Source organism: Passer montanus, unplaced genomic scaffold, assembly GCF_014805655.1.
Source record: "Passer montanus isolate IOZ18808 unplaced genomic scaffold, ASM1480565v1 scaffold22, whole genome shotgun sequence".
In the NCBI taxonomy this organism is placed as follows: domain Eukaryota; kingdom Metazoa; phylum Chordata; class Aves; order Passeriformes; family Passeridae; genus Passer; species Passer montanus.
The window spans coordinates 2,651,234-2,665,300 of record NW_024366815.1 but is presented as its reverse complement, the minus strand read 5'-3'; the positions used below and the strand labels follow the sequence as shown (position 1 = coordinate 2,665,300).

The window sequence follows — 14,067 nt, the reverse complement described above, 5'->3', positions numbered from 1 at the left end:
CACAGCTATTTAAAATTAAACTGACACGGGGGGAAATGTTGTGTACCCATTTCTTTTTCCCATACACTAGGTATTTTTAACTGGTTCCCATGCTTGCACAACCAAAGCAAGAATTAGGAATAAATCCTCCCTGGCCTTCATCTGGCACTGAAATCTCCCTTCCCTTCCAGACTGCATATTCCAAGTGTGAGACCTCATTCTACAGCAGCTACAGGTCTTCCTGCCTCTCACACTATCTGACAAAAAGAAAGGGAAACAGCGTCTGAGTTTCTGAACTTAAGCTCTGTAACCCCAAATTCTGGCAGTATTGTTTCTTGCCATCTGTTTAAGTCTCCTTAACCATGTAAACTGAATGAAAAAAGGTACTGTATGCAATTAATATTTCAGATTAAATAAGCCTCTAATGCTCAAATTGAGAAAGTTTAATTAACTTATTTTATTGTAAAATTATTTGACAAAAGAGTGGAAGAACCTTTCATAAATAATACTGTCAAGACAGGAAAGAAAGAGACAGAAAAAGACAGAAGAGGCAGAAAAAAATATTCATAACAGAGTATTTCCAAGTTCCATTAAAAAGACGGAATTCTGTACAATTTAGTAAACATGATCAGTCACAGCAGAAAGCCCTCAAAATCTCCAATTTTACCTGTACACACTGAGCCGGAGCAAGGCTGGGGCACTCCACACAGAGCATCAGCTTTCTTATGAGAGTGGCAGAGGCAAGAGCTCCAGCCCTGATGTAATTTTGATGTAACCTGCAGTAAGTAAAGGACCCCGCCATATAACCTGCAGCACGGGTGATTTCTCTCCTTGATAAACTCAAGGGAAAAAATAATTCACTGAATGCTATTAACTGCAAAATTCCTCTATCTGCATCAAGATATCTCAAAAACAGCAGTCATTGAAAGCAGAAAGGATGGTCAGAGAAGAACCAACAATTTTGTCTTTGTCCTGTTCACACCTCCAGCTACTGGCCAGAGAGAGAGCCCGTGGTCTCCAGCTCTTTTGACATTAGTTTTCTTCAAAAAGCCTTGCTATTTATCTAAGAAGCTTGAATTCCACGAAAGTCCTAATGCCTTCATGGTGGGATGACATTCAAGAGTGGACATAACAACACAGCTGTTTAAGCACAGATTGTGGCTGAGAAACAAAAAAACAAAACACTAATAGAGGAGGAAAAAAGCAAATTCATATTCTGTACCCAGCCACTACAGCAGAAACTAGTCAGACTGTTAGCCTATTAGTAAAACCACAAGGTTTCACTTCAGCAGCTCCGAAACAGTAATGGATTTTCCCATGAAAACTTGAAAGAAAAGGTGAAAAAAGGTTTGTGTGGTATGATGGAAAGGAATGCCAGACACAGCTTTGGTCAAACATTCCCATTAAATATTTTCTCATTACCCACTAAGTTCACTCACAGGCCAATTTCACTGGCTATTTACCAAGGAGGTTTAAGATAATGTTTACTGCTCTTTACTGCTTTTCAATTTTCTAGGCTTGTTGGCATTACCCTTTAAAAAATCCTAGTGAAATTAAGATAGTAACACATGAACAGTTTACACTATACTGAGAAAATCTCAGTAGATTTTCTGCTATTTTGATTATATACATTCTACCACTAAACTGCTATACAATTGCTTTCAAAAAGTTACTAAAGATGCCATTTTTCTTTAGCAATATGGACTAAATCTCACTGAAATCACTGAAATTATTTCATTAGAAATGAGAGCAGATCAGGCTCTTTGCACAGACAGATATTGATGCATTTGTGCTTTTATTACACATATAGCATAGCATAACTTCAACTCTGTAATACCTAAAAAAACCCAGAACAGGAAGAGTAAAATTATGTATTTCAGCACTAGTTAATATGGAAAATGTATAGAAGTGTAACATTTAGTTGCAGAAAACAAACTGAAGTCTTGGATAACAATATGTATTTATCTTTAATTACACTAATGCTAAATGCTAACTGCTATTTTTGACAGTATAAGGAAAAAAATGGAAACTAGGAAAGCAGCTGGTAGAAAGAAAGTAATTACTACACTGCTGAAAAAAATACTTTGATAAACTACACACAAGATATTAATCTTACAGTTTACAGACCAGTGATCTTTCCAACAAACAGCATTTACTGCTTACAGAACATAAAAGCCAGCTTCTTGAACATTCATTTGCTTTTAGCATGCCTTTATGCATTTGTATTTCATCAAACACAGTAATTTGAGACGAACACTAGAAGTAAAGAACACTAATGAAAAAGCCAAAAGATACAAACAGTAGAAAGACCTTAAAAATATATACTGCTTTTATTTTGTATGACCGTTTATAGGAAATATTCTTCTTTTAGATTCAGATTGATATGCTAAACTGTGTTTTCCTTAGATGTGTAGAGTTAAAGTTATAAACTAAATAGACTTGTTGTACAGGTATTGGTAGTGCTGACTCACTGAAAATTATGTCATAAGATCAGTATTTGTCTAAATTCTTCACCTATTGGTTCCATTATTTTCATTTCCACCGTGCAAAGCAGATGACAGTCTTAAATTTTATAACTACAAATGAAGAAAACCAGCAGCACTAAAACTCCATAGACCAAAGTGATTTACTACAGTCTTAAAAAGTACCATATAAATATCAGCACCTATACAAATTTATAGTATAAAATTATGAACCTGCTTAGACTTATACACATACTTAAAATTTTACTATATTAGTGGTCCCAATGAAGTTGTTTATTGACAGTTTCTTACTGTTGGGTCTGCATTTCATGTATTTTTTGCATTTTTAAACAAAGAACAGAAATTTACCTCCTGATTCTAAGAGAAAGTGGGAGCAAAATAATCTTTTGTGGACTCCCCTGTAGCATGATCTAGCTTGGCAGGTAAACATACCCTTAATTTCCAAGACTTAAAAGACAAAGTTACTAAATGAAAACAAAAATTTCTTTGAATGCAAAAAAAGACTGGCTGTAAGACTGGCTGCTGATCTCGAGCAGTAGTTCTCAGTATTTAAGTGATTTTGGAGACACAGGATCAACCACTGACAAGCTTTTCCCTCTTGCAGCTTAAGTGAAGTTTCTGCACACTGTTATTGACATGACCATTACTAAAAGGAGATGGCATCATGACAATCTCCAAACACTCAGGTCTAAGGAGTTCAAATTCATTGTGAATGGAATTATGAAACTCTTTTTGTTTTTGGTGCCCACGGACAGAAGAGCTCCTACAAAAATCTACTTCTTGCACTTTATCTTATGTAGTTGTTTGTTTTTCTCTGTCATGAAGTTTCAGAGGAGATACTGAGGCATTCATGCTTTCTCTCAGAAAAAGGTTAAAAATACTTGGTTATGAGGCTTGTATCAGAAAATAAAAATCCCCTAGAAATTCTAATGAAGTTAGCTTGGTTTGTGGTTTGGTATGTTCCACAGGAGAAAAACATAAAAGCCAATTTCTGCTGTATTTGGAGAAATTATTTAGCAGTAAGTAAAACTTCCAAAGTCATATAAAACCTCTTTCTATTTAGATTATATGTTTAAGATAAAAACAGGTGTTCTTCTAGGGAAAGAAAACATGTGTTTGTTTTCTGCTTTGGTAAGAATTCAGCATTTTTAATTTCCAAGACAGCTACCACAAAAATTATAGATATAAGAAATCCATCCATAAGCAGATTTTACCTTCAGATAGACTAATGGAGAAAGCAGGATTTGAAAAGAAAAGAAAATACAAAGGAGGTGGTGTATAAACAACATCCAACAGAAGGAGGTTTGTTCTACTGCGCTAGGATAACCTGTTGTGCTTGCTTTAAAAAAGTGCAGAAGGAGAAAATGGTATCCTGGAACTAAGTGACAAAATCACTAACCTGAAATACTCCAATAAAAATAGACATAAGCATACATTGCCATACTTATCAGTGGCAATTCTATTGTAATGTCACCCTCTCCTATGGGTGAAATAACACACATTATGGGTGTTTGTTACCACCCATAAGTTTACTTGTATACCACAAGAGTAAAAGGACCTTTTCATCTATGGTATTGAGCTTTTCCCTTCTACACAAGGGAATAGGTGGTCAGCTCAAGCCATGAACAGACCCTTCTGTATTACAGGTTCTCAGCTTTAGGTTTTTATAGTAACTGGTGAGAAAGGTGTTTTTGATGGATTTCTTAATGATGCCTTCTTTTTGCAACAAATTGAGCAAGAAACACATTCTAGAGTAACCACTAATCTGGTCTCATGGACAAGAATGGGTTTTGTCACAATAAGGCATTTCACCATGATAACTAGTGAAGTAAACAACATAAACATTGTATTTTAGGATTTGTGTCTCATTTCACAGATCTAGAAGGGTTCACAAAAATCCTTGAGAAATGCAATGTTAACACTAGAGCAGGGAAGCTCTACTGCTTCAACACCTTGTCCTAGGATTTTTTTTTAATTTAATTGAAACAATTATTCAGGTTACTCTAGCCCTATCTCTTAATCACAGAGTAGGAAAATCACAATAGTGTTAGTAGGTAATGACCTTTATAAGGGAAAAGAAGCATATGAATATGATTTCATTCATATTTTGAAGAGATGATTAAACTAAAATACATACCGCATCTGTAACTTCTATCTCATATAGCTTCTGGAAGGTCTCACGATAAAAGAAACACAGCTTCCCACTGCCACCACCCTTCTTAACAGAGGTGCCTGTGACAAGGATCTTATCATCTGGACTGAAACAACAGTCTGTCCTGTTGAAGAAAACAAAGCATGTCACTGAGCAGATAAATAATTAATATATCAAGAATTTACATATAAATTGCACTCCTTAAAACAATCTTTTCTATTTGTTAGTGCTTTCCAGACAAAGCTTAAAAAAGTATTTTGTTAGCTGTCATCTACTGCTGTAGTTATCAATTAGATTTATCTGTTACAATTGTTATTACTGTTGTGCACAAGATGGGCAAAACTGGCAGGTTCAATAAAAATCCTCCTCCCAGCAAAATTCTCCTCCACTCAAAATTCTTGCAAGCTTTTCAATACAACAAACAAACAAACAAACAAACAAAAGTACTTTCAAATCTGGCTGTCATCATTAAAAAAATGTACTAATCATGAAATCTGATTTTGCTGATGATGAATTCTTCAGTGATGCAAGGTGGGGTGTTTATTCACTGGCCAAAAATATTTTTCTGTTTATTTTTCCTCTCAGTTACAAATTGCAGTTAAGACTGAGCTGTCCATGACTTGTCTTTCTAAGATCTTATTTCAAAATTACAAACCGTCCTTAGAGGATTTGGCTGTATTACAGCAAGGGAAATGCAGACCAGACGAATAAAAATATTGAAAACAATACTTAGCACTATCCAGTAAAATAAAATCAGTATTTCTGATTCTGTAACCTCAATTCATATCAAGTACCTTCATGTTATGTCTAGTTTTTCATTCAGCTCTTTTTTTATTAATTATAGACTAAATAAGAATAAGATTTACATCTATATCTCATTACACACATAAGGGTCTCCTCCTGTAATGTTACTAATCTAATTAGACTTAAGACATATGAGACTGAAATATCACAAAAATAAGATCTTTTAAAGCAACACAAATCCCTAAAACAGACCAGAATTGTCACTGCACAGTTCTCCTTGTGCCATCCTCTCTGCACAACTGTGGACCTAGTGACAACTGAGGATAAGAACTCCAGCAGAACCCTTCCCCATTCAGCAAAAATACTGTTATTTCTGCTAGTTGGAATAAATTAGAATACTTACATTGGAAAGAAGCTGGGCAGTCCGTCTGCTGAATTAAGAGGTTTTTTAAATTGTCTGATATCCCATATCTTTAAAGTATCATCTCCTATGAAACAGAAGAGAAAAAAGTTAGCAATAAAGGATTCAAGTCAAGAACTTACACATGTCAGAAAATTTCACTCTCTAATTCAGAGAGAAGGAGAACAAAATTACATAATAGAAGCCTCCGAAATGGGAACAATTTGGAAGTTTTTCCTCAGTAAGTGACTATGACAGTGCAAGGTTGAGAAGCTCAATATGCAGCACTCCAGTATTCCAGAAACTTCTCCTCAATGGCTCAATTCTATTGTGGTAATCCCTCCTATCAAGAAGCACTATTCACAGTGCAATCAGATTCCTCAATCACTAACTTATTCTTTGTTTGTGAGCATTGATGTTTTGCTTCTAGGAGCAAATTCAACTTTCAAGATATCTAAAGAAATTAAAAATGTTGCCATGGATGGTCTAGATCAAAAACTTAAAAAGTTTTATATGTGTGGTTTTTACCTGTCCTGAAAAAGCAATCAGGAAGAACATGAAAAACACATGAAAGTCTTCCCCCTTCTTTAGCAGACAACAAACTGCTATCTCAGTATGGAGAAAAGGCTCTGGAATTAGTCAGAAATCCTCAGGGAAGGGGGTGAAGGGAAGTAAGTGAAACCACTCTTGCTGTAATGAAACCTTTTCACAACAATACCTTTAGCTATAAAAGCCAAAATCAAGGTTACAAAAAGAGATTTGTAGCAATTTTCATCTGTGTTTGATAAACATGGTGTGACTGTAGGCCAGTAAAAGTCAGGCTGTTTATCCCTTTTTGAAAAGTTATGACATATTAACAAAATGAGAACGGAGTAAAAAAAGAGATTAATTACTTATTCTCAGAGACATCTACATCTCCTCTCTGATTGTCCTTCTGGAACACATATTTCCAGCATGAGATGAGCTGCAGAATTTGAGCTTTGAAGTACCTCACTCAAGCACCTAGACACATCCTAGCATTTGACAGCAGTGCCTCAGCACTTTCAAGGGTAAAAAGAAGGACATTTAAGCAACAATTCTCTTTAAAAATATCCAGACAAAAAGTTACAAAATCTTTCTGACCTAGAAGGCAAAATCTGCTTCCTTCCAAAGTACAAATCTTGCAGGGAAGTAATTTGGTTATCTACAAGTATTTTGTGGATTCACAGCCTTTGAGCTCAAGAGCTCAAAGGAGGCCTTGGAAATAAAATGTTTTTAAAAGAAGTAACAAAAGAAATCAAGGCCAGCAGTGCCCTTTACAGGGAAAGCAGTAATGTGTGGCCTCGTACATCATGTATGTTTATATTAAAGACTAGGATAACTCCTTACTACAAAATATTTTTAAGAACTGGACAACTTAAATAAATGATGTCTAGAGTAGAGAAAGAAAAATGTTGAGTCCCTGTTTAGGGAATATATGTTTTCTTATTGTTTCCTAGTAGACTCCATCCCAAGCACTTCAAAGCATTTAGTCTTGTAAAATGAGCCCTCCCTTTTCCCTCCCACCCCCCAAGAAAAAAAAAAACCACTTATCGTCGAGATGTTACATCTAAAGCACCACCACTTTATAAATGTATGCAAAGGACAGCATTTGGCCACTTTGCAAACCTCCTGGATAGGGACAGATCTACGGCTAGCAGCCAAGGCTGTTCTGTTCCTAGTGGAATGAGCCTTGACATGATCTTCAAGCTGTAGTCCTGCCAGGTTTTAGCAGGAGAAATACAGACAGACATGTAGCTATAGCTCCTTTGCTAGCAAGAAAATGTAATGAGCTAGTTAAAAAATTTAGAAGACTCTAGTAGGACTCAAATTTAGGGTTGATTTGAAGTCAACATTGTCTTAAATTGAAATAGTTTAGAAACAGAAGAGTAAGTATTTGGAGAGGGGAAAATGCCAGTAAAATGACTTGACTTGCTAATGCCGTGAAACTTTACCATCATTAAGAATTTGCTCCAATTCACTTTTCCTAATTAAAACTCCCAGATGCAAATTGATTCCTAAATCTAATTTACTCTAATTTTGAGTTGAAATCACTGTCAATAAGATCACAGCACTAAGGATTTTTCCTAGTACGATCCTTCTATCAAAGTTTACAAGGCAGCTTTAACAGAGCTGCAGCAGTAGTGATCTGTTTTTAATTACTTTATACATGAACAAAAATAGTTATCTTTAAACAAAAGCATATAAACAGAAGTTGTGCAATTCAGTATGAATATTCTAAATAGTCTACTCAGATAATTCAGTATTTTTTCTTGATGGCAGACTTCTCCAAAGCCTGGCAGGATTATTTAAAGCTTTTATAGCATTTTTAGTAACATTTCAAATTCTATTTTTCACCATTTTAATAAGAATACCAATAAACAGGCTCAAGACTGACACAATCAGGTCAAGACACTGTTATGCCAATGGTATTGAGCACTGGATTTATCAAGAGGTAACAATTAGATCCTAGAAAAACAGTCTCTGGTGAGCAAAGACAGGCATTTTTTAAACACCCTTTAGTCAAAATAAGGCTGAAGCACTAACACTATAAAGATTTTATCTGATTTTTTTTCTTTTCTTTTCAGAAGGTACTGACCAGAAGACAAGCACATGAATGCGAGTAGGCCCAAAAGAAGCAGAAGTGCTGCCAGGAATTCACAAAGCCTACAGTCAGCAGCACTATTTAAAAAGAGGGAGTCCTCTGCTGAAAGCAAAGCTCGATGACAGAAATTGTTCACAGAGATCAATGAGGCAAAGAAACATAGGAAATGGGAATTTTAAAAAGTTACAGCTTTGGAAACGTATAGCATAACACACTTAACAGAATATGTTTATCTACTCTGAGCCTTTCTGTGAAGGCTTATCTTACAGAACAAGGTACAGGCCTCTGCATTTTGTACTGGTTCTACAGCAAGCTTCAACAACTACAAAGCAACCTTTGGATGATCAAAGATTAGTATCAAAGCCAAAGATCCCATGAGGGAAGTCACAAATCGAGGACTCTAAACCTACATTTGGAACACTTCTCAGCATCACCTGCATTCATACCAGCCTGATGAAATAAGTGCATCATCCTCTCTAACATATGGAATGAACATACAGACATATGTCTAGAAGGATACTGGAAGACTTTCACAACACCATTTCAGCCCCAAGTGTTGCACTTACCTGACTATGCCTATTAAAACTAGTAAATGTATTTCTGCCATGGTTCGAATGAACACCAGTGTTCAGCTTCCAAGAAATATTACTTGACAAAAACCATCTGATTTTTTAAATGCTAGTGTTAGGATTTACTATGAAGAGCAATAAGTTATTACACTACATAAAACAGTCACTATACATGCTGCTGCATAACCCTTGAGCATACATATTTCTATGTTTTAAACCAATTTTAAAATGAAGAAAGAAATACAAGTAAAATGAAAAAAGACCAACAAAAAAGTAACAGGAGTCAAAAAAAGATTTTAAATTTTTTACAGTAAGACCTCAAGTCCAATCCTAATTCTTATCTCTCCCCTGCTAAACAAATAAAATATTCCCCAAATACTACCCTTTGTTGTTTCAAGCATGCAGAAATATCACTTTCTTAAGTTTCTGTCAAGTTACTACCTAATATCCAACAAGAATAGCACTGGAAACTTTCATAAGCAGCTCCTTAGGTTTTCATTTTCCCTTGTGCCTGCAGCTGAGCCATGCCTCATCTTCTCATATCCAACACAGATCCACAGGAAAGTCCAACAGGCTTTCAATGAAAGTTCCCATGCCCCAAACAACTATCATCTCTTTGATCCTCAGCACTTGGCAGGTGTGTTAATCTACAAATGCTGGATCCACATCTGCTTTTGTTGGTACAGATCCAAAGCAATACTCATATTAAAGCACTAACCAAACAAGTCAAAATAAGGTATGAATCCTCCTTACTTTCTAGCACAGAGAGCTCTTTTTTTTCTCTTAATACACTAGACAAAGGTAGCACTTTTATCCACACTGAGTGGCCAAATTTCTGTGCAGTCTTACATTCTGCAAACAATCAATCAACATTTTATACAGCTTAGTGCAGAGTGTGGAAGATAAAACCTGAGTAAATGAAAGTCTGTTTAACACGAGACAAAAACTGGAGACAGATGAGGAAGAGCAGGCAAGTAAAAGTGCCACATGCAGTAAAAATAAGAAAAGGTCATTTATGTGGTCTACATACATAAATGTGAAACAGAAGAGAATTTGCATAAATTGAGGTTTCAAGTCAGCAGTAGTGAATACCCCTCACTAAGTAAAAGCCTTGTTTGCTGTTATATTTAAAAGCACACCAAAGTTTATCCTTAAATTTCCTGAAGTATGTTTGCGTGAATTTTTTTGGAGCAATCACCACTGGCAGACAGACACAGCATTTTACTTAGTGCAGAATGGAAAGACATACAGTTCACATATTTTCCAAGCAGGAGAAGGTCCACACATAATAAAAGTCTGGTTCAGAAAGGACAAAAAAGCTTGAGAGCTTCTACCTCACCACTGACAACCCATTCATGATGGGTAGAGTGGCAGCAGAACTCTGAACAGCAGTTCAACTCAGGACCCTGAACAGCAGTTACAAAACAACACAAGTGCCATTAGCGTCCATATGCCTAGGGCCTTCAAGGATAAGACTAAAAAGTCCTTATTCTGAAAGATGTGTTCTGGAAAACAACATTTGGAATCTTTGAAATGTGGCAAGACATACAAAGAATCAGTGAGGCCACACCCAACATCAGCTGCATTTCACTGTACCGACGTGCACCGGTCAGACACTCACCCCCTTCAGGGACAGGGGCACAGGGAGGCCGCAAAGAAAATGCAAACTACTTGGCTAGGAAACACATCCACTGCTTCAGAGTTTTTTTAAATCTCTGAATACCTACATTCTGGTATTTTGTGTATGCAATCTCATTCTGTCTATGTACCAAACTGACCAGATGTTCTAAACATATGTTAGGCACAGTGTTAGCCAACATTAATGTATACTGCCTCTCCCTGGGCCTATTTATTTGGCCTTGGGGCAATGCTAATGCATACACAGAGCTTCTGGTTACAGCTGTTTTCCATCCAGACAGCTTGGCTTGTATGCTTGCACCTGCCTGCAAAGTACTGGGCAGAAAAGCTGTCTTCAACAAACACCAACCTATCCCAATAATGAAGTTAATGAGTCCTCAAATACATATTTGCCTTCTCAAGTCTTGTTCTCTTATCTAAGACTCATTTACAGAAGTTTTATCTGAGGCTTACAACACAAGCCTGTTTTCCCAGTCCTGTGGACATTCGAAATTCTTTGCCATTCAAGCATATTTTGGAAAGTCAACTCCAGTCATCAACTTTTGATGTTTTTAATACAGATCAGATAAAAAGTCCAATTAGGACAGAAAATTACATTGCCTAAGAAGATTGTATGAGGAATTAATACCTCCAAAGAAGAGACAGTGTTATTGAGAGGCACTTATCTTCCACGTAAGAACTAAGCAACAAAACTGGACTTTTTTTTTTAATTAAGCTAAGGATTTCCTTTCAGTGTATTACTGCTAGACAAGAACACAGATCAGAAACTGTGTAACATAATCAGCAAAGTTATCTTAAAATATTTCTTAACCGCTGTAGAATTCTCTTTCAGGAACATAGTATTGCATGATGTATCAAACAAAAATAGTAAAAATATGAAATATTTCATATTTGAATCACTAGTATCTGATTTCACTACCTTAACTCCACCACAGACAGCTACATCTAACAATTAATGTGATCTATATGGTTTGTTTAATGAACCATTTCATTTCATTAAAAACATCTTACATTCAACATGTCATAGGGTTATTTCAATCACCTACCTCCTCGGCTGGCAAGGACAGTACCATCATAGGAAAATGTCAAACATGAAGTGTCAGTGCCTGGAGCATGGGCTTGCCTGCAGTGGAACTTTGTATGTACCTGTTTGCCAAAGAAACAAAACATTGCAAAATTAATTACAATTACGAATCTAATAACAAATGAAACAAATGGGACAAACATTACTCCATAGCATTTTCTGGGCTCTGCTGCAATTCATTATTCTAAACAGAAATTCCAACACTTTTAGAAGGTACAGTAGCTAAGTATTTCCAACAGACTTTTTAAAATGTTATATTAGTTTTAGAATATGCTTTCATAACAAGAGCTTGAATGCAAGATTTGAATTCTTCATAGGTTTAAATATACAGTACAGATTTACATAGCATCAGCACTCTTGGAAAACTCCCACTTGCACTGAACAAAGGTAGTGATGCCTGGTTAAGATAAAAATACATTCCAAGACAGATCTCAACACTCCCCTCAGCAGGCTTTTAGTTTCTCAAACTACTAAAATACAGTGTACATACTTTAGAAAGGACTGAAAAGCACTGGAAAAATTTACTTTTGCCAAATTTAATCCCTGGCAGAATTCAGGGCTTACATAACAGAACAAAGTTCAGATATTGTGAGGTTTGTGTTCCATTTAGGTACAGTAAAATTCAAGTATGGGAACAATGTATGTTTTATTTTAATTATTTCTCTTTTGCTGATAATCCTAAAGAAAAGTTGAAATTACCTTCAAGTTTACATTTTGTTCTTGTATGGAGATAACTTCTTATTTATTAAGTCATTATTCAGTAAAATACCTAAAAATTCTATTAATAGGGAAGAAACCTCAAATTAAATTTAAATGGTCTTGTCAAATCAAGCTTTTTCACTTCCCAACCAAAGCAAGGGTCTCCCCTAAGATTCCAAGACAGGAAGTGGAAACACAGGAAGGGAAAAAGGGAAAAGACAGAAACAGAGAAAAACAAATTTCAGACAGGTTGATTCCTTTTTTAATACATAGCTAATTATGCTTCTCATTTGCCCTCTTTTTATAAAAGAAAACTAATTCACATAGTTGTAAAATTAGGCATTCAGGTTTCCAGTGTGTGTATCTAACCTTCCCCTCTTTAAATTGAGGATTAAAACATAGAGAAGAAAATGGCAGATTAGTGACCTTGAAGTCCTTTATTTATGGTAGTGATGAGCAAAACAAAATTCAAGCATGTAAGCTTATCTTTTCAGATGAGGGGTTGAACAATATGCAGCAAAATCAGACCTAGAATCCCACCCTGAACAGTAAGAGGACAAAACAATGAGCAGCTGCTCAGTGATTATTATCCAAACTATGCATTACAACAGACACAATTCTACTGAATAAAAAAGAGAATGTGATCACAAAAGGTGAATGTGATTATGACACGCAATCACACAGATTGATCTGGGCTAACACAGGAATCCTCAGTAAACTGATCTTCAAATTTTTGACTATGCACCTTACTAAGACTCTTTTAATGGGTTATTTTGTAAGTAAGAGCCACAAACTAGCAAATTAATTAATGTTGTTTATTCTTAAGAATAGTTCTTCTAAATTTGGTTCAAAAGCTAGAGAATCTTTGTGTGATGACGTTAATAATTATTGAAAGCTTGTTTTGATGTGCAGATTTGGTCAGTCATTAAGAGGAGTCACATGAGGCATTCCCTCCACAAATGACTCTTCAACAAAGGGGGATTTCAAATACCAACAATATGCATCTTACAGTATTGAACACAAAATGCAATGGCCTACACTTAGCCATAGTAATTGTTTTGAAATGACTGTCACTTCTAGCCAATTGTGCATACCCTGAAGTCTATGAACAGAGTGAGGTTTACAACTGTCTTTGGTGGGAGCATTTATTAATACTAAAAAACACATTCTGTGCATCCAATTGCATAAAATTTTCCAAGTATGTGGGAATGTGTAAAGAATAAAATGTGAATTGGCTATCAAGAAATACATTTTCTGTAGTATTTGTTAAACATTAACAAGCAATTAAAACTATGTATTTTTTTGTGTAAGAAATACCACGGATACTTTCAAAAACATCTTAAATGGTTAATATTCACATTTTAAAAATGACAGAAAGATTACATTACGATATTAAACTAATTCAAACAAATTGAAAAAACTTCATTTGGGCTCCACAACACTCCCATCCCTTCAGGCAATGTCACACTGACATACATATATTAAAATACCATTTTCTTCACTCTGCTGCCCAACTTAATGGAAGGGTGTAGGGTTTTTTCCCTTCATTTCATCCTCAATCTGAAATTCTTTCCTCTTGTTTTGTGTTGGATCCAAATTAAAACATAGAAAGAGATCTGGGATCCAACAAATGCCCTTTCTTTTATGTTTTACAAGTAAAAACCCTAAATGTCTATAGATAGATAGCAAATCACAT

General features: G+C 35.5%; 1 protein-coding gene across 3 annotated transcripts in view; it reads right to left on the bottom strand.

Annotated features, from left to right (window-relative positions):
• WDR70 (WD repeat domain 70) overlaps positions 1 to 14,067 on the bottom strand; it is a 126,512-nt gene that overhangs the window by 23,000 nt on the left and 89,445 nt on the right. For all 3 annotated transcript variants that reach the window (XM_039709748.1, XM_039709750.1, XM_039709749.1), the window contains exons 11-13: positions 11,635 to 11,734; positions 5,762 to 5,846; positions 4,600 to 4,738 (exon numbers count right to left, since the gene is read on the bottom strand). In XM_039709748.1, coding sequence (XP_039565682.1) covers positions 4,600 to 4,738; positions 5,762 to 5,846; positions 11,635 to 11,734 — 324 coding nt within the window. The remainder of the gene's footprint in view (positions 1 to 4,599; positions 4,739 to 5,761; positions 5,847 to 11,634; positions 11,735 to 14,067) is intronic.